Source organism: Echinops telfairi, unplaced genomic scaffold, assembly GCF_000313985.2.
Source record: "Echinops telfairi isolate 266 unplaced genomic scaffold, ASM31398v2 ScPeMD7_9;HRSCAF=40, whole genome shotgun sequence".
NCBI classification, from domain to species: Eukaryota; Metazoa; Chordata; class Mammalia; order Afrosoricida; family Tenrecidae; genus Echinops; species Echinops telfairi.
The window spans coordinates 87,658,199-87,677,216 of NW_022103906.1; the positions used below are offsets into that span (position 1 = coordinate 87,658,199).

At 42.6% G+C, this 19,018-nt stretch overlaps 1 protein-coding gene across 1 annotated transcript in view; it reads left to right on the plus strand.

The window, feature by feature from the left end:
• LOC115868269 (retinol dehydrogenase 14-like) overlaps positions 1-6,630 on the plus strand; it is a 6,988-nt gene extending 358 nt beyond the window's left edge. Inside the window, 2 exon segments of the mRNA XM_030884590.2 lie at positions 1-124; positions 5,594-6,630. The exon segment at positions 1-124 is cut by the window's left edge and continues 98 nt beyond it. Of these exon segments, the coding sequence (XP_030740450.1) occupies positions 1-124; positions 5,594-6,211 (742 nt within the window). The 3' untranslated portion in view covers positions 6,212-6,630.
• The last annotated feature ends 12,388 nt before the right edge of the window (positions 6,631-19,018 follow it).

Below are 19,018 nucleotides of genomic sequence, written 5' to 3' on the forward strand. Positions count from 1 at the left end.
CCGAGAGCTGGGCCAGGCCGAAGGCCCGCGGCCCGACGCCCGCGCGGCCGGCGAGCTGGTCGTCAAGGAGCTGGACCTTGCCTCCCTGCGCTCAGTGCGCGCCTTCTGCCAGGAGCTGCTCCAGGTGTGGGGGCTCGGGAGCCCAGCGGCCCCGGAGGGTCCAAGACAGGCGGAAGGGGCCGGTGGCGGGCGCCGCGGGGTGGGGCCTGCTGTGCGCGGGGCCGAGTGTGGAAGGGGCGGCCCTTGGAGGGAGGGGGTGTGACCTTGGAAGTGATGAAGCCTGTCGGTTTAAATAATAATAATGAAGTAGAATGACTGTGATGAGGCCTGCTAGTGGTAGCCCAGGGAAATCAACAGAACTTAGGGGCTCTCTGCCCACGGATGTTGAGAAAGAAATGATCCCAAGAGGGAAATAGGAAAGCCACCTCTGAAGCACAGTTTATGAGGACGGGCCAACCATAGTCCCACCAGATACTGGAGTTGCATTGCCTGTGGCAGAAGCTGGTCTGCATTAAGCCGTGGGGGCTAAGTGCTTACGAGGTGGGCTATCCAACCTCCAGCTGCCCCCACTCCCCCGGGGAGAACGAGGAGGCTTTAATGTGCTCATCAAGATTTACCAACTCTGATACTACGCACCCGGGCTGTTCTCCCCTATCCGATAAGGTCGCTATGGGGCGGGATCCGAGTGAGAATTCAGAATCCTTGAGCATTTGGCAGGAAGTTCAGAGCATGGAGATTGAGGAAGCAGCATCCCATTTCGTTGTTCTTGTTGAGACAGTTTAACTGGGTGCCACTAGTGCCCTCAACTAGCACCATCCTGAACCAGTCCCTCCTGATTTCCAATAGCATGCACCTGTTTTAAACTGGCTAGGGCTTAAAAGAATATTTATCGTTTATTGAAGGTGTAGTATGTGCCAGCCCCGCTAAGCCAAATACTCAGGTATTTTAAAGGAAATTAAAGAGTCCTTGGCTATGATTATTAAATCTTCACAGTGACCCTCTAAGGTTGGACTTAACATCCCTGTTTGATAATCTGAGGAAACCGAGGCATGGACAGGCCGAGTCACCTGCCTATGGCCCTGTCTCCAAAGCCTTTGGGTTAAATTAATCCTTATTGCTGCTGCTTGGCAGTGAAGTGGAGACTTCTTTGTACAGACAGCGCACAGTTTGCTGACCAGCATGCCCTGTTTCCTTGGAGGTGGGAAGAGTTCTTGTGCAAGTGAACTTGCAAGGGATCTTTCAGAGAGGGATAAAACTTGCTAGCAGAAGAAAGGTAGTCCTGACTGTAGCGTCCCCAAACTTTGTTTGCAAAGTACTGAACCCACAGCCATTGAGTCCACTCTGACTCATAGTGACCTCGCAGGACAGAGTAGAACTGCTTCATGGAGATTCAAGGAAACAGACTGCCACATCTCTAGTACAATCAATTAGGTAGTGTGAACTGCCAGCCTTGCTGCTAGCAGCCAAAAACTTAAACATTACGCTACCAGGACTCTTCAACAGAGTGCTTCGTAATTCTTTCATGGTGCCCTGAGGCCCAAAGAAATAGCTACCAGCTCGATCCAAGCAACCTATTAAGTATTTATGTCTTCTTAACTTAGATATATACTCGAAAGAAAAATGACATTTCATTCTTAAAGAACCACACTTCTTAATAGGATGTGTGTTCCTGTTAGCCATTGTGCCAACTTCTCAAACTTTGGAATCAGGTGGCACATTGCCACACTCGATTTCTGCCGCACAGCGATTTATTTTTAGCACAACACTTGCTTTTTTGTTACCAAACTTGAAAACAACAAAAAAACCCACTGCCATCAAGTCAGTTCCTACTCACAGTGCCCCTGTAGGACAGGGTAGAATGGCCTCTGGATTCCCGAGATTGGAACTCTCTGTAGTAGTAGAGAGTGCCTTCTGTCTTGCACACAGAGGGCCTGGTGGTTTCGAGCTGCTGACCTTTCCATTAGCAGCCAGTGTATAACCACTGTGCCACCAGGCTCCTCCACAAAGATGACATCACCGAAAGGATAATGGCACAGGCTAATGTAGCTTGAAGTCCTTGGATGAATCCCTGCTTCCCTTGAAAACTAAAATATCCCACAGTGCCCGCGGGGTTTGGGCATTTGGCACACAGTAGGTAAGCTGCAGAAGTGGTTTCTCTGACAGTTGGCATTTACTAATGGAAGATGTCTTCCATTTAATAATGGAACAAGTGATAATATATGGGCTGTTGAATGCACTATATTTTCCTATTATCAAAATGGGACTGTTTGTTTCTTAATATCTATATTAAAGAAAGAGCTGATGATGTTCTAGGTTAGGCGTTGGGCTACTGACTGCAAGGTAGAAGATTTAAGCCTCCAAGCACTCCACAGGAGAAAGAGTTGGCTGTTTCCAGAAGAATTCACAGACTTGGAAACCCAACCAGGGTCACTGTAAGAATTGACTCAATAGGAGTGGATTTGGATTGCTTTGTTTTTAAAACTGCTTTAAGGACTCCTAGTGGGGGCAGTAGTTAAACACTAGGTTGTTAGCTGAAACCCACACAGAGGTTCCAAGGGAGAAAGCCCTAGCCACCAGTTCCCATAAAACAGCAACCTAGGAAACCCTCAGGGGGAGTCCCTATCTGATGTGGGGCCCCTATGGATCCAAAGTAACTCCACAGCACCTGGCAGCTTCAAACTGGGACAGAACCTGTTCCATAGCGAACTCAGTTGTTGCCCTTGCTTCTCTGTGTTCTTTTTAAAGTTCAGTGAAGTTCTCTAAAGTAGTGACTATAATCAGAAAGAGGGGAGTGGAGGGGGAAGGAAATATAGATTTCCCACAGGTTGGCACTTTTGGTATGTTTGCCCTTTATCTCCTAGAACTTGAAAAAATAGTAAATGATAAAGTCTTAACATAAGCCTAGCGAAGAATGATGGTTCAGAAATGATTAATTTAGGACACCTTTCCAAAGGATTAGTGGAAAAGAACAACTCCTCTCTTTCCCCCATGGCTGAACTCTTGCCTGTTTTTTGAAGTTGGCTATTGGAAAAGCTACAGGTGCTTAGGGAGACAGAAAGAGAAATAGTCACTCGTCTGCCAGGTAGGCTTTGATAACAGTTGTGAGATGTAAAACATTTTTCTTTTCATTTATACTTGGCGTAAAGGCCAGTAAGATTTGACCTCACATTAATTTATTCGCGGGTCGTCACTGCCATCACACCTGGAGCATATGGTGCATTTCTCTCTCTGCCCATCCAGAGAGGAACCCGGAGAGGGTGAAAGAAGAACAATTTACATGATTTAAGAAGGAAAAGACTTCAGGAAATTCTCAGTTGCCGCACTGTAATCTGGAAAGATCCAGGAGGATAGGGTCAAAGTATCCATTTCTACTCTACCAATCTCTTAGCTTGAAGAGGTGGTGTTCATATAGTGGGGAAAAAGCCAAGACATACTTCCATCCCACATCACAGTGACCATCTAAAGGTTTATGACGCCGTAATCTTTATGGGAGGAGATAGCCCCATCTTTCTTGACTGGGGGTTTGAATCACCCCCACCCCACCCCCTTGCAGTAGGCAGCCTAATGCTGACCCTGACAGCTGCTGGGCTTTGAACTCCAGAGACAAGATAAAAGTAAAAGATGTTTGTTGATGATCCCGCCTCATTTCTTATTGACCTTCTTTGCTGTTACATGAAACAGTATTGATAATCAACGGGTGTGGTTTCTAAACAGCCCTTGTGGTTCTATGGTCTAGATATCATGCTACTAATTCAAAGTCGGCTATTCAAACCAGCAGCTCTTGAGTGGGGATGGTGAGGCTGTCTGCTCCCATAAAACCCAGTCTTAGAAACATGGTGGAGCAATTCTACTCTGTCTTCCTGGGTTGTTCTCAGAACAGAGTTTGGAATCTACTAGAAGACAGTGGATTTTGTTTTAGGTGGTTTCTGATATTTATTGTGCATGTGTGTATTTTAAAGCATTCTTTAAAATATTCATGATGCTAGCTCCACTTTGCATCTCTGACATCCTCTAGTGCTTGGCCCAGTTTTAAAGAAATATCTTGAACAAGTTCTCATTGTGCCATTGAGTCTCAAAAGAATAGAATAAAGCATTATTGATGTTGCCCTTACTATTGATACCATAGTAGTATTGGGAGAGTCATTGAGTCCCAGTGGAATAGTGGTTATGCATTTGGCTGCTAACCACAAGGTCGTTAGTTCACAACCAGCCGATGTGAGGGAGGTCTACCCTGTCCTGTGGGGTCACGGTGAGTGGAAATTGACTGGGCAGGGAGTTTTTGGCATGCTGGCGATGAACAGTGCTGCTGACCTGCTTCTATTATATCCGTAGTCCATCTCCCAGGGATTCTCTAGCAGTGGTTTGAAAACCCCCATTCGAGGCATGGGGTGGATGGACTGCTACTTCAGACAAAAAGCACTGCTATCACATTCATCCTCAGGCCTTTGCTTCGCCACTGTGACACGGGGTCAATCACCTGGCCTGACTTCCATGCTTCACGCTTTCTATGGGGGTTGAGGGAGGGAGCAGTCAGTGAACAAGCTTGCAAAAAGTACTTAGCACAAGGCCAGGAACCTGTGAAAAGGGCTTTTTCCCCCCTTTCCCATTCTCAGTTGTTGAAAACCCATCATAGACACATTAAATGTATTTTTAGCAGTTTGCAAGATTTTTTTTTAATTGATCAGAAATGCATTTCTTGTGATCTGGTTGTGATCTGAGTATTTACATGACAACTCCCAAAATGATATGCTCATAAATTACCTGAATTGAAGAGGATAAATGTGGAATTAGTGGAGTGCCCATTCCCCCAAATTAACTGTACTCCTCTTCAAAGCAGGATCCTTGTACGGATCAGAAATTCAACTTCTTAGTGAAGTAAGATGTGTATTAGTAACTATCAAGTTATAAAAGCATAAATCAGGTAGAAAGTCTTATAGAGTCAGGATCTAAATCCATTCGTAGGGTACTGTGGACAAATGCATTTCTGTATTCAGTTGTTAGTGATTGAGAAAACGTGGCCATTTAACAAATGGTCATAAATATTGCTTGTATGAGGCAGAGCCTGCAAATGAATCCCCGCCAATTACAAACTAAACTGGTAATGTTCCGAAGAGTTCTCTCCCTCATGAGCTAACAACTGATATTGAAAACCATCTGTCTCCTGTTTATGCTTTTTTTCTCCCAAAATCTTTTTTTAAAAACATTTTTATTTTTATTATTTTTAATCGTTTTATTAGGGGCTCATAAGACTCTTATCACAATCCATACACACATCAATTGTGTAAAGCGCATTTGTATATTCATTGCCCTCGTCATTCTCAAAACATTTGCTCTCCACTTAAGCCCCCGACATTAGGTCCTCATTTTTCCCCTCCCTCCCCTCCCCCCTCCCTCATGAGCCCTTGATAGTTTATAAATTGTTTATTTTGTCATATCCTGCCCTGCCTGACATCTCCCTTCACCCACTTTTCTGTTGTCCGTCCCCCAGGGCGGAGGTCACATATAGATCCTTATAATTGGTTCCCTCTTTCCAACAGAGCCAAAGTTAAAGGCTTGTGTTCATAATTCGCTCCTTTCTCTTTGACATTTGAAGGAAGAGCCAAGGCTGGATGTCTTGATCAACAACGCCGGGATCTTCCAGTGCCCTTATGCAAAGACTGAAGATGGATTTGAGATGCAGTTTGGAGTGAACCATCTCGGGCACTTCCTGCTCACCAACCTCCTTCTTGGACTGCTCAAAAATTCAGCTCCCAGCAGGATTGTGGTAGTTTCCTCTAAACTCTATAAATATGGCGACATCAACTTTGAAGACTTGAACAGTGAACAGAACTACAATAAAAGTTTCTGTTATAGTCGGAGCAAACTAGCTAATATTCTTTTCACTAGAGAACTAGCCCGCCGCTTAGAAGGCACCAGCGTTACTGTCAATGTGTTACATCCTGGGATTGTCCGAACCAATCTCGGGAGGCACATAAACATTCCCTTGCTTGTCAAACCCATTTTCAACTTAGTGTCCTGGGCTTTTTTCAAAACTCCAGCAGAAGGTGCCCAGACTTCTATTTATTTAGCCTCTTCACCTGAGATAGAAGGCGTGTCAGGAAAGTACTTTGGGGATTGTAAAGAGGAGGAACTTTTGCCCAAAGCCCTGGATGAGTTGGTGGCAAGAAAACTCTGGGATATCAGTGAAGTGATGGTTGGCATATTAAAATAGAGATAAGAGGTAGAAGAGAACTGTTCATAAAACTGACAGTTGTATTCACAGCCAGGAACAGTGTGCAGTGATGCCTTGCTACTTGACAAAACAATTTCATTTGTAAGACAGAACTGCTACATCCACGTGTGGATATTTTCAAGTTAACTAAACATTTCTTTTGGAGGATAGTGGATATAAGCCAAAATATCTTACAGTATGATGAATAATATCACTATAACCTATTTTTAAATTATTATTGGACAAGTATGGATTATATATTTAGGAAATTCAATAATTGGAAAATAAAGTTCTTGACATATCATTTGAGTTTCATGGCCAAGGTGTTAAATATTCTTAGTATACTGTTTTGTATGTATAGAAATAATATCCTACTATGTACACAATTCTTTTGTGGAATAAATGTACTGGTGTCTATTCTAATTGTGTATTTCTTTGTAAGCTTCACTGGTTGCAACCTTTTATCATTTAATCATCATGAGTCTTGACTGATCTTGGTATCTCCAGTCTCCTCATACTATCGTGACCACTGCTCTGAAGGTTAATACAATGGAGCTTCCAAAAGTTGGTGGAAACTAACATTATCTCCCTTCCTCCCCCCCCCCCCCATTATCTTTTAATGGCAATTTCCACCAATTTTTTGAAGCCCTTCATATCTGAAGTTCAAATCGGTGTCACTTCTCTGCCTGAAAAACTGGTTGTTTCCAATTGCCTCAAACAATCCTTCTTCAAATGAAGTCTTTTACTCCACTGTGGAAGCAGAGTGGGTAAAACAGGCTATAGCTTTGCCACTGTGTTAGTATCCCGCAAGACTCTTGTCCAAGGAAATTTGCATAATAGCTAATAAATCACTTCTTTTTGAATTAAAACTTAAACTCTGGTCAACTGGCCTAGGCTATGCTTGCACCCCTATTTAGCTTTATCCAGTAGAACTTTCTGCAGCGATGGAAATAAGTTGATCTACACTGACCAGCATGGTAGATACTAGACTTAACGGTTCTTGAGATCTGGAAAAGTGGCTACTGTGAATGAGGAACTGGGTTTCTGATGCTATTTAATGTTCATTTGAATTAAAATAGCCCTTGGGGTTAATGGCCAGTATCTTGGACAACACGGCGCTAGTCATTCCATATTAGAACTCAAGTCTTCAATATGGACTAGTGACCCTCTCACTCACCACTCTGGGCTTTTGCTCTTGTTCTTTCAGTTGAGAATACCTTTTCCCTCTTCACTAGGAGCACTACTTACACTTCAAGGTTCCCCTCAAATGACTTCCCAATAGTTACTGCCATAGAGCCGACCCTACAGGACAGGGTACAACTGTCCCTGTGAGTTTCCTAGACTGCAGCTCCTTAAGGGAGTGGAGCAGTTGGGGGTATTGAATTGTTGTGAGCAGTCCAAGTGTAACTGGGACATCACCAGAGCTCCAGTGACTTCCCAGGAGACAACCAATGGTCTGTGTGCTGTGTTGCTATTGAACTTGATAGCTTTATCAGATTAGGTTCAATCCTACACTTGGAATTCTTCAAGGAAAGGGACTCATTGATTTTCCTTTTAGAATAAGAGTCTTGCCACACAGTAAATATTTGATCCATAATGAATGAGGTACATGCAAATATCCAGGGCGTTATTAATGGTAGGCATCTGTATCACAGAATCAAAATGACCTGCGTATAACCGTGACTACCTGTTTCTGCCATCTGCTTTGGGGCAAAGGCACCGTGACTAAATTGATTTTACTGGCAATTGTGCTCATGGTTAGTGATTGTGTTAGTCTGTGTAGACGAGAGAAGCAAATCCAGGGAGACGCTGGTGTATAAGAGAGAGTTTTATGGAAAGGATAACTGTACATTAAGCATCCCAACCCAGTTCGGTCCTAAGTCCAATATTAATCCCTAGGTCCGATACCAATCTATAAAGTCCTCTTCAGACTCACGAAACAAATGCAATGACATTGAATGCAGGATGGTCACAGGCCAGTGGATAGAAAGTTTTTGGATCCAGTGGCATCGTAAGCATCAGTGCTGGCAGGGTTCTACATGGCTTCTCCAGTTTCCGATGTTTGGTGGCATCAGGGTAGGTCCATGTGACTTCTGCAACTCAGGGCATTAGTGTAGTTCCCTGTGTCTTGTCAGCTGCAATGTCTCCCAGGAAGTGAACCCAGAGAGAGAGAGGTGTCTCCTGCCTCCAAGGAGACGCTACACTCCACCCCTACACTTTTAATCCTTAAATTGACAAATGATTATATAACTACCACAATGATATTTAAGCCCAGTTTGTTTCGTTCCCGTATTCAATCTGGGCAGGCTGTACAGCAGGTCTCTTCCTACTGGAGCGTTGGGTCATGAAGACAAGAAAGGATCTGCATCACAGGTAAGTCCCAGCAGGTGGAACAGGTGTACCTGCATCATTTTCTTTCGTTCTTCTTTTTTTTTTTTTTTTAAGTAATTCTACCCAGGGACCAGGTGAATTTAGAAATATGGGCAGGAAATACACCAGAAAGCAACTTGGAAAAATGGGAGCTAATAAATCTGTCCCACACCTCGGCTTCATTAAAAAGGAGCTCGCTTTCCCCCCTTTCCCTTTTTCCTTTACCACCATCGTTTCTGGCTGCATTTTGATACCTGATGCTTTTCTGGCAATTTTCATCTCTTTTAAGAGTTGACCCTTTCAGAGTCCTTGTGTGTAGCACCCTAATAAAATAGGATATATTAGTTTATCACTGTGAAAAACTCGAAACTCATCTGGAAACACCTACTATGATGGGAAAACGGCTGCCACTTGGAAGATGGCCTTCCCACCTGAGTGTTTTATGGAATGGAGGGTAGGACCAAGAGCTAGAGTATGTCGAGTTGGATTCTAAAGATGCTTAAACCCTTCTTCTCTGGTCTTCCACCCTCCTGCTGGCTCTAACCATCCCACTGAGCAATCAGTAAATGGCAACGCTGTGGCAAAACCTGTAATACACCACACAAGACCCCCTGCCACCTAGTCCATGCTGACCATCCCACTGCTGCAGAGTCCGGGCCAACTCAGCATCCCTGTGTAGGATTTCAGACTGCAAACTTCTGGCAGAGCAGACTGCCTGATTCTTCTCCTGCAGAGTCCATGCTGAACTCGCTAAGTCCCCAGGGATCTTTATGTATGGGATACACGTGTTAGAAACTCATTTTCTATGCCAGTTCTTGACTTTCATTTTCTGAGAACCTAACTTCTATTTGAAGGAATGTGTTCTAAGAAGGGATGAGATTCCTGGGCTTCTGCTCCTAACTTGGCTCAGAGTCGCTATTTTTTTTTTTTCGAGGGAGGGGCTAAGTGACAAGAATCGTGGTGGTGCAGCGGTTGAAGTACTGAGCTGCTAACGGGTCATGATTCCAGCCCACCAGGCACCCAGAAGGAGAAAGATGAGCCTGCGGGCTTCTGTGAAGATTCACAAAACCTTGCCCGCTTCCCCATCACTCCGGTCCACCCCTCCCTTTATAGCCTAGGCTCCTAATCTAGGTTCCATCATACAGAATCCTAGGCTCCTCCCCCTGGAGATTCTAATTTATTCCATATCAAATTGGGACAAAGGATCTTTATTTTCGCCAACACCCCAGGTGATTCCAGTGCTCAGCCAAGTTTGGGAGCCTTTTAAAGGGTAGGACTTGACTCGATGGCAGTGTATTTGGCTCAGCTCGAACTTGTGTTTTTCAAAGGTGAACTATACTTCACCGTGTCCTTAAGACACCATTTATGTTAGTCATTCCCATGTGTGCAACATCTACTATTTTTTAATAAGTCTCCTGTGCTTCTTCTACACCAGGTCTGAATTTGTATGACTATGTGCTATAGATTTTGGAAGCTAGAGCGTGAGGTTCTGGGGTGTTAATTTTTCATCTCTTTCCAACTATAGATGTTGGTGTGAGGAAAAACATTTATCTGCTTTCAACTCTTTCTCCCAACAAGCCTGCTGGGCCTGGCCAGAGAGCTGGAAGAACCTAGATTTGAATAGCTAATTGATTCCAAATGTCTTAAGACACACAAGAGGGAATATTTTATGAAGCACCCTTTAGGAGCTTGGACCCCACAGATAGCTTCAAATGTTTCCAACAGGGCTTGAAACCAATTCATTCAGGTTCTACACCCTACTGAGAATCTGCATTTCCGGTCCAGCTACACTGAGCCAGAATTTACATTTTAACAAGATTCTTGCCTTTTTTTTTTTAACGTTCCCTTATCTTGCTAAAAATGTAAAAGAAGCTTGTTCAAAGTCCAGACTTCCAAATTCTCCGTGGGCAGTGGTGAGTTAAATTAGTTTCAGGTTAATATGGAAGAAGGTGATGTGGTGTATTCCTAGAGGAAAGACTGTTTTTAGACAGATGGGAAGGAAGAGCTTTACTAAGATTGTTGCCTGAACAGAGCACAGTCAACCAACCACTTAACCAACCACTATCCAGCAGACCTGCTGTGACAACTGATTCTCTCCATTCTTTTTGTAAAGCATACCAATACAGACACCATGTACTTGGTCAAGCCTGCTAGGGTCTCCTTTGGCACATTCCCAGCCCTCTGCACACTCCAGCTCTATTACATACTTATAAACAGTGAGTTCTGTGCCATGCATTCACTCATTTCACAAACATTTATTGTGCACCTATGGTGTGCCAGGCCTTATTCTCTAGGCACTGGGAATAAAGGAGGGAACAAAAAACACCACAACAAACCTATGTGTCCATTACTAGCTGTGCTTGTTAGTCGAAATCTCACTGTCATCAAATCACTTAGCACTCATAGTGACCCTCTAGGACAAGGCAGAATCACCGCTGGGTTTCTGAGGCTGTGAACTGTTTACAGGAATAGAAGACTCATCTTTCTCCCAGAGAGTGACTGGTGGTTTCAAACTGCTGGCCTTCTGTTTAGAGCCCAACATGTAACTACTGTGCCACCAGGGCTCCAATAATTGTAATACAAGTTATGAATCATCATACAAACCAATGAAATGTGAGTACAAATAATATTCCTATGAAAATGAAATGTTTTAAAATTTTTAAAGTAAATGAATAAACATTTGCTTTTACAAAATCTCAAAATAGTGTGACATGCTAAAAAGTAAAATCTAAAAGGTGTCTTATTTAATGGTTTGCATGTGACTAACTTTAACTCCATTGTAAAGGTACAAAACCTGCAGATCATAGACTACACTTCTTTATGAGCATAATCTGAGAAGGTCAAGGTGAAATAGCCAAATGCATAACAATACTCCCCAACCAAACTCACTGCCACTGAGTTGATTCTGTACCAGGGCAATCAGAGGACAGGGTAAAACTACCCCTGTGGGTTTCTGAAATTGTAACTCTTTATGGGAATAGAAGTCCACAGTTTTCTCCCTCGGAGCTGCTGGTGGATTCAAACTGCTGACCTTGTGGTTAACAGCCCCACAAGTAAGCCACTACACCACAAGGGCACAGAGTCAAATAGAAACAAGCTAAAAAATCAACAAAAATAGTAATACCTGGTGACCCTTGTAAGCCAGGCAAATAACCATGTCATATGTTCTAAATTCAAATAATAATGTTTGATTCATTTTTTATGATACCTTCTTTATTCCTTTTTTCCTATAACAAATTCCAAATAACAAGCCTTCTATTCCATAAAATAGAGCTATCACTGACAATTACTTGTTGCATAGTGGGTTAAGCAATAATTAACCGAAAGGCTGGTGACTCAAGTCCACCAGCTACGCCTTAGCTGTCTGAGGCTGTCTGCCCTAAAGATTTATAGTCTCAGAAACTCCAAATAAGGATTCTAATTGCCACTCTGTCATAAGGTTCCTGGGTCAAAGTCAACTCGATGGCAGTGGGTGAGGGTTTTAATTTCGTTTTCTTCTCCTTCTGTTTTGTGTTTAATCTCTGACAAAGCTTCACTTTGGAGGGATTGGCAATGACTGTATTGTAGGGAGTGAGTCATGCTTTCTACAGAATTCTAATCCAAATGTGGCAATGTGTTTTATTTTATACAATGTTCCAATAGATTGTATTAATAACTCGATATAATTGATTCTAAGTTGAAAAACAGCATGTGGGCTACATCTGACCTGCTTCCGTACTAAATCTTGTTTTCCTATAACATTTCTAATCATGTCTTACTTCCTAATAGGGAAAGATAATTAAACTAATCAGCCCAAAGCTAATTCTTACAAGGCTGAGGTCCAACACGCCTCCACCCTCTTTCCTCCTTTGCTAATCCTGTTGCCATCCATCCCACCCATAGCACTCCCCACTCCTCAGCTTCGTTTAATACTTCATTGTAATGATCACAACAGAACATAGAAACTGTCCTCACATTGATAGGGTCTATTACAGGATCCAGGATCTGAAACACTCAATGGAATTCCTCCAATCAGGATAGCCTATTCACTGCTGGTAGACTTCCGCCTGGGTCTCCTGGTCACTCAGCCACAAGGCCCTTTGGCCTCCATCCTGCTAAGTCAATATTACACATCTTTTTAGGACTACCAATAAATGCCCAAACGGCACACCGCTCTACCATAATCCAAAACCCGAAGGCGCTCAGCTCAGGCTCCATAGGTCAGTGTACCACCAAGCTCCCCCGATTAAGTGTCTGAAACACCTATTTCTGAAAGGAAGCCTTCTGTGTGAAGCCAGTCGGTTTTACTAGCTCTGTGGGCTGGGCAGCACACCACCATCTCTTGCTCTGGCTGTGGTTCTGCCGTTGTTAGTCCTCTGCTGCTTCTCTGTGGTCAGACTTCCCGGTGCCTGCACAAGAATCTCGGGGTCCAAATGACATGCTCCATTCCGGACTCTTTTTCTTGATAGTAGTGAAATCCTCCTGGTACTTCTGAGTTGTCAACCCAGCAGGATGATAAACCGACTAATCCCCGCATTAGAGTTCCAAGTTTTTAAGTCACAATCATTTCTGTTAGGAATCAATGACAACTGAATCATAGAATCCTATCAGCATCTTTGCCAGCCTTCTCCTATCCAGCTCCGTCCAGAAAAACGTCACTTGGTGGGAGTGAAGAAGACTGTGGCTAGAAGAGGCGTCTAAAATAAATGACTGCACCATCACGTCTTTTCATAGTATGTTAATGAGATTTAAGAGGGCTAATCATTTAATGATCAGTGTGGGGTTTGCAGCTCATTTCTTCTGTGAACTTTCTGCTGTGCTCAACTCATAGTTGAGCTCATGAGTATCCCATAGTTAGATCAGGTTATCTTGAGTAGTTGCCCTAACGCATGCGTGCCACGCATCCCACCCCGTGTCCGTCGAAATGGTGGATTTGAGAGTCTTTAAACTTCAAACAACCAAAATTCAGCAATTCCTGACTTCCTTTATAAACCCTAACTTTAAAAAATATTACTTGTACCCAGTATGTGCTTATTTACTTTCATTTTTGGTTTGCTTTTGTTTTCTGGTATACTCCATTTATGTAGGTACTTGTTCAGCTATTGGTTCTAAATCCTTCCACTTACTCCCCCCCGCCTTTTTTTCTATAATGGGAGATTATATGATTTGAATTCTGTCAGATAGGATTCCTTATACACGGAGCACTAAGGTGAATGACTAAGTAATATTTTAAGTTTGAAATAGATTCAAAGAAGTTTATCTGTGCGAACCTGTAGTATTGTGATGTGCCTTAGTTTGGAGAAATATACAAGGGTAAGTTTAAAAGTAATACTACTTGGGTTCCCGGTCACCCGTGCATGCAGAGGTTTTATTCTAAGCCATTGTGTTTTAGCATGTCTTTGTGATCAGCCGATGGTTGCAGGCAATGCTCCTCAGTTAGTACACTTGCCTGAGTGTGCCTTATATAAAAGGTCCAAAAGTGGGTGTAGGGAGACGTCGGACAGTGTAAGACATGACAAAATAATAATTTATAAATTATCAAGGGTTCAAGAAGGAGAGGGGAAGGGGGAAGATGGGGGAGGGAGGGGTAAAAATGAGGAGCTGATACCAAGGGCTTAAGTGGAAAGCCAATGTTTTGAGAAAGATGATGGCAACAAATGTACAGATGTGCTTGACACAATGGATGGATGTATGGACTGTGATAAGAGTTGTATGAGCCCCCAATAAAATGTTTAAAAAAAAATAAAAGGTCCAAGCAAAGCTGCAGCTTCTGGGTTGATGTACCAGATAAGTGAACTTCAAGACAGGAAGGTCAGCTCAGAGGGCACTGGCGGCTTCATTGGAATGCCATAGGGACAATCCTGATATATTTTGTTAAAGGACACAGAGCACTTGGGGGGCTCATTATGGTGAGGTTTTAAGAAAATGAAAAATGGCCTTGGTTTATTACCAAGAACGCTGCACCGACTAATTTCTTGTTTTCCATCATAACAATGTACCCGCTTATTCTCGGCGCTGGCATGATCTGTACTAGGAGAATTTGATGGGGAAACCTTACCCCAGCTACCTCCAGCCCAGATCTTACCCCTTAGACATGTTTCTATCCTCAGAAGTCTACGAGCATTGAAGAGGAACATGATCTCTGTCTCTTGACACAACTGCGCAAACTGCCAGGATTCTTTGGAGAAGGGTTAGAGAGATGGAAATAGAGAATATATGGACTTAGAGAATATGCCAGAAAACAATAGCTTCACATTTTGATATTTTTATTGGTTAAGGGGTGGGGGTGGCCATCAAATGTGTAGCAATTCTTTTTGACCGACTCTCACATAATCAGTATTCGTTTGTGAAAAGCTGTTTCTGCCACTGGGACATGAAAGCACAGGAAATGGCCTCATGTAGTAGGTGTTCAAGCCTAAGCATTTTGTTGACAGAAGCTGGTTCTACCCGGGGGTTTGTGTTAATGTAATCAAACACTTCAGAGCCACAGCCTAGCAAACTCAAGTGCACCCACCTCAGAGTTTATCTTCAGCTCATCTGGAAGAGTTTATTTTAAACATTGAACATTGTTTGCTGCTGTTGAAATGAAAGTTAGAGGGTTACAAGCTTTCTTCCACTGCCATCTGGCAGATTTACTGATGGATCGGGTTCTTTAATCCATGTAACCCTGTGTGTGGGAGCTATTGTCTCTGCGGTGATCATGCAGCTGTCTTGGCTGAACTTTCCAAAGCGCACACAAAGCTATCAAGAGCCAACCTATAGATAAATGAAGTCAGCGGTGAGCACAGGGCACCGAAGCTTTTTAGAGGAAGGTGGAGAAAGCTTGGCTGTATATTTTCATTCTTCTAGGAATGCACATTTTTTACTCTCTGGTTCTCTGTGTGACCTGGAAAAGAGGCAGATAATTGAATGTAGATATTTGGGAAGAAATAACTGATGCTCCATAAATGTGACTAAACTAAAATGAGAAAAGTATGTGGGGGATTAGAAGGAAAGGAACAGCACATTGCAGCGGTTGACGTCTCAGTTAAGTGAAGGTAGGGAGGTCAGAAGTCAAGATTCTTTACGCATGGCACCAAGGGCGGAGTAGACTATTTGCCTTGGGACTTGTCCTGCCATTTCTCAACTCTCTCCATAACATGAAGGCTTTTCCATTACTGGTAGCATACAAGGGTATGGTCTCTACAGGGTGTGATACAGTACATTCTACTAAATAAACTAGCTTACACAAATTCCAGCACACAGTTTGGATCATATGCAGGCATCATGTACATGCAGTAAGACAGTGCCTGTACAGTAGGATGTGTACACCATAGGATACCGGGTGTACAACTACTGTTGTTTGTAGGGAGACCTGTTGGATGTGGAGGGAGGGAGGGAGACTGACATGCACTTTTTCTGTGTTATCTATATCTATAATGCCTTTTAAAATCTTCCAAAGGTGGGGATGTTAAAAACGAGTGAACAAAAAGACGACATTGCCTATGATCTGATGACAGTTTCTACCAAACACGTGCTCTCTAGAGTGAAGTTTTGAAGGCAGAAATGAATAGTAGGCCTTTTTCCTATTGTGTTCTGGAAAGAAAAACAACCACGAGAAAAACTTATTCCGCCTGTTTGTGTGGTTCAGTTTATTTCTTGACTCGCAATGGGCAGTCAGGAGCAGCACCGTGTTTCCCATGTTCACCTCCCTCTGACACCATGTTGGGGGGCGATGGCAGTAGTGGTGGCAGCCTGACCCATTTCTGGGTCCCCGGATCATAGCTGTGATGCAGTAAGAGTTTTAACTCAACATTTGCACCAACAATCTGCAGGCTTCTCACTTTCCTGATTGTGAGAGTAGCTTCCCCTCACAGGTCAGGTCTGCACAAATTTAGGATTCGTTCCTGTTACTTTACTTGTCCCAGTCTTCCGGCCTTTCCTATGATTTTTCAGACACGTAGCTTTTTGTATTATATTCCTTTCTCCTTAGAATATCTGTGTGGTTTCTCTTTCCTATGCCGAAAATGAGACCATAATAATTACTGACAAACACAAATTGGCAAATACAAGCCACATTACAAATGACCAAGCCATGGACATCGAGGAGGATATCAGAAAGCTGTCTGGTTATTATGGCTGGAAGGGGGTGGGGACAGCCACCCAGCCAGCACTATAATATTTTTCCATTTTTGTTGAAGTCATAATAGTATAAGATTTGTTCCCTAGCTTAGCAGTCTGGAGCAATTACATATGCTCCAGACGAAAATGAGAAACCTCCAAAGGGACTGGAAGCACCTTTTTTTGGGCATCCATTCTATTCTATCCAAAAAAGAAAAAATTATTTGGGGAACCAAATTATAATCAGAAACTTGATTAGTTATCATGGAGGCAGAGAAGGGGAAGTTAATTCTAAGATTGAATATGTGATGGCATGCATTGATGTCTGTATGAACTGGTTCCATAGGCTGGAGATGTGTACTTTACTGAAGGCTCGTAAAATGGCCCTTGTGATTCAGGGTTACGGAGCTGCTGACTGTGCTGTTATGAATGACATATTCTTTAAGAAAATGCTGACCATCGAAACCAGGTTCTCAACCTTCCTAATGCCTCGACCTTTTAATACCGTTCCTCATGTTGTGGTGACCCCCCAACCATAAATTTTTGTTGTTGTTACTTCATAACTGTAATTTTGCTACTGCTAAGAATGGGGCAGACCCTGTGAAAAGGTTGTTTGACCCCCAAAAGAGCCATGACCCACAGGTTGAGAACCACTGTTCTGAAGTGACTTATGGACATAGATGGAACCAAGTCAACTAGCCTCACTCAAAGAAACAGGCGAGGTTAGAGGAAGTAGTCATGGTGGGTTGAGATGAATGGCTGAGATAATATCTATATGACAATCTTTCCCAATAGGAGATTTCTCATAAATGGGTTACTTTACCACAGCTGTTGTTCATTTAGGAGAAATGTTATAAATACTATGCATCCTTCAGTGGACAATGTGGTTACAATTGTAGAATGACTTGTGATAAATAATCCCAGAGAGTGTTTTGTGTAGGTTGAATAGATTAGAAAGATAGTCATAACAGAATCATGGCTATTCTAAGAATAGTTATTTCTATTTTTCTGCCGTAAATAAAACCAGAGAAGTAGAAATAAGAGTAAAACTAAGGCATAGGTACTTGTCAAAAATCAAACTATGAGCTCATTAAAAGCAAAAAGGTGGTTCTTTTTTTGCATCCTGCTGAAATCTGGGGAGTTCTGCTGATGTACTGGGTGATACATTGAGTTGCTAAATGCAAGGTTAGGAGTTCAAAGCTACCAGCCATTCTGTGGGGAAAAGATGAGGCTGTATCCTTCCACAAAGATCTACAGCCTTGGAACCCCTTGGGAGCAGTTCTAGTCTCTCCTATGGGCTTGCTATGTGTCAGAATGGGATCTGATGGAAGTTGGGTTGTTTGAGTTACATCCAACATAGAACTATTATGTGTTAATTATGCAAAATATATACATAGCAGTTAATTAATGATTCCAAAGCTCTGGCTCTGATCTAGTAGGTAACATGATAAACAGAGAAAAGATTGAAGTAGTAAAGGATTTTGTCTTGCTTGGATCCACAATCAATATGATCAAAAGACACCTTGCATTGGGTAAATCCACTGCACAAGACCTCTTTAAAATGTTGGAAAGCAAGATTTACTCTGAGGGCTAAGGTATGCCTGACCCAGACCATGGTGTTTTCAATAGCCTCATATGTATTTGAAAGTTGGACATTGAATTCAAAAGACTGAAAAAGAATTGATGCACTTGAACTATGGTATTAGCAGAGAACACAGATGGCACCATGGGCTGCCAAAAGAACAGGCACATTTGTCTTGGGAGAAACATAGCCAGGATCCTCCTTAAAGGCAAGGATGGTGAAATATACATGAAAGAGTGTGAATAGGTATGTTGTCATTTTTTTTTACAACTACAAGCAATGTTAGTATTCTGGCTACCTTCATATGAACATAATATGAGGGAATCTAGAATGTGAACAATGGCAATTCACAGAGTGAAAAACATCTAATGCTTCTACAATCGGAAGTTTCTGTTTAATTCAAATTACTGACCAGTGTTTCTTCCTTCAGAGACTTATGGAATCTAGTAAACAGCTACCTGAATATATTAATAAATAATAGGTTCCCACTGATGACTGTGTTTAGTTTCTTTGTCAGTAAAAGCTGAAATTGAGGGTGACTTGAGGCACTTGCTGATGAAGACAAAAGACTGCCACCTTCATTATGAATTGCAACTCAATGTAAAGAGAACAAAAATCCTCACAAATGACTAATAGACAACATTCTGATAAATGAACAAGACCAAAGTTGTCAAGGATTTCATTTTGATTGGATCCACAATCAATACTCATAGAAGCAAGAGTCAAGCAAACAAATGGGCTACACAAAATCTTGAGCAAATGTGCTACAAAAATCC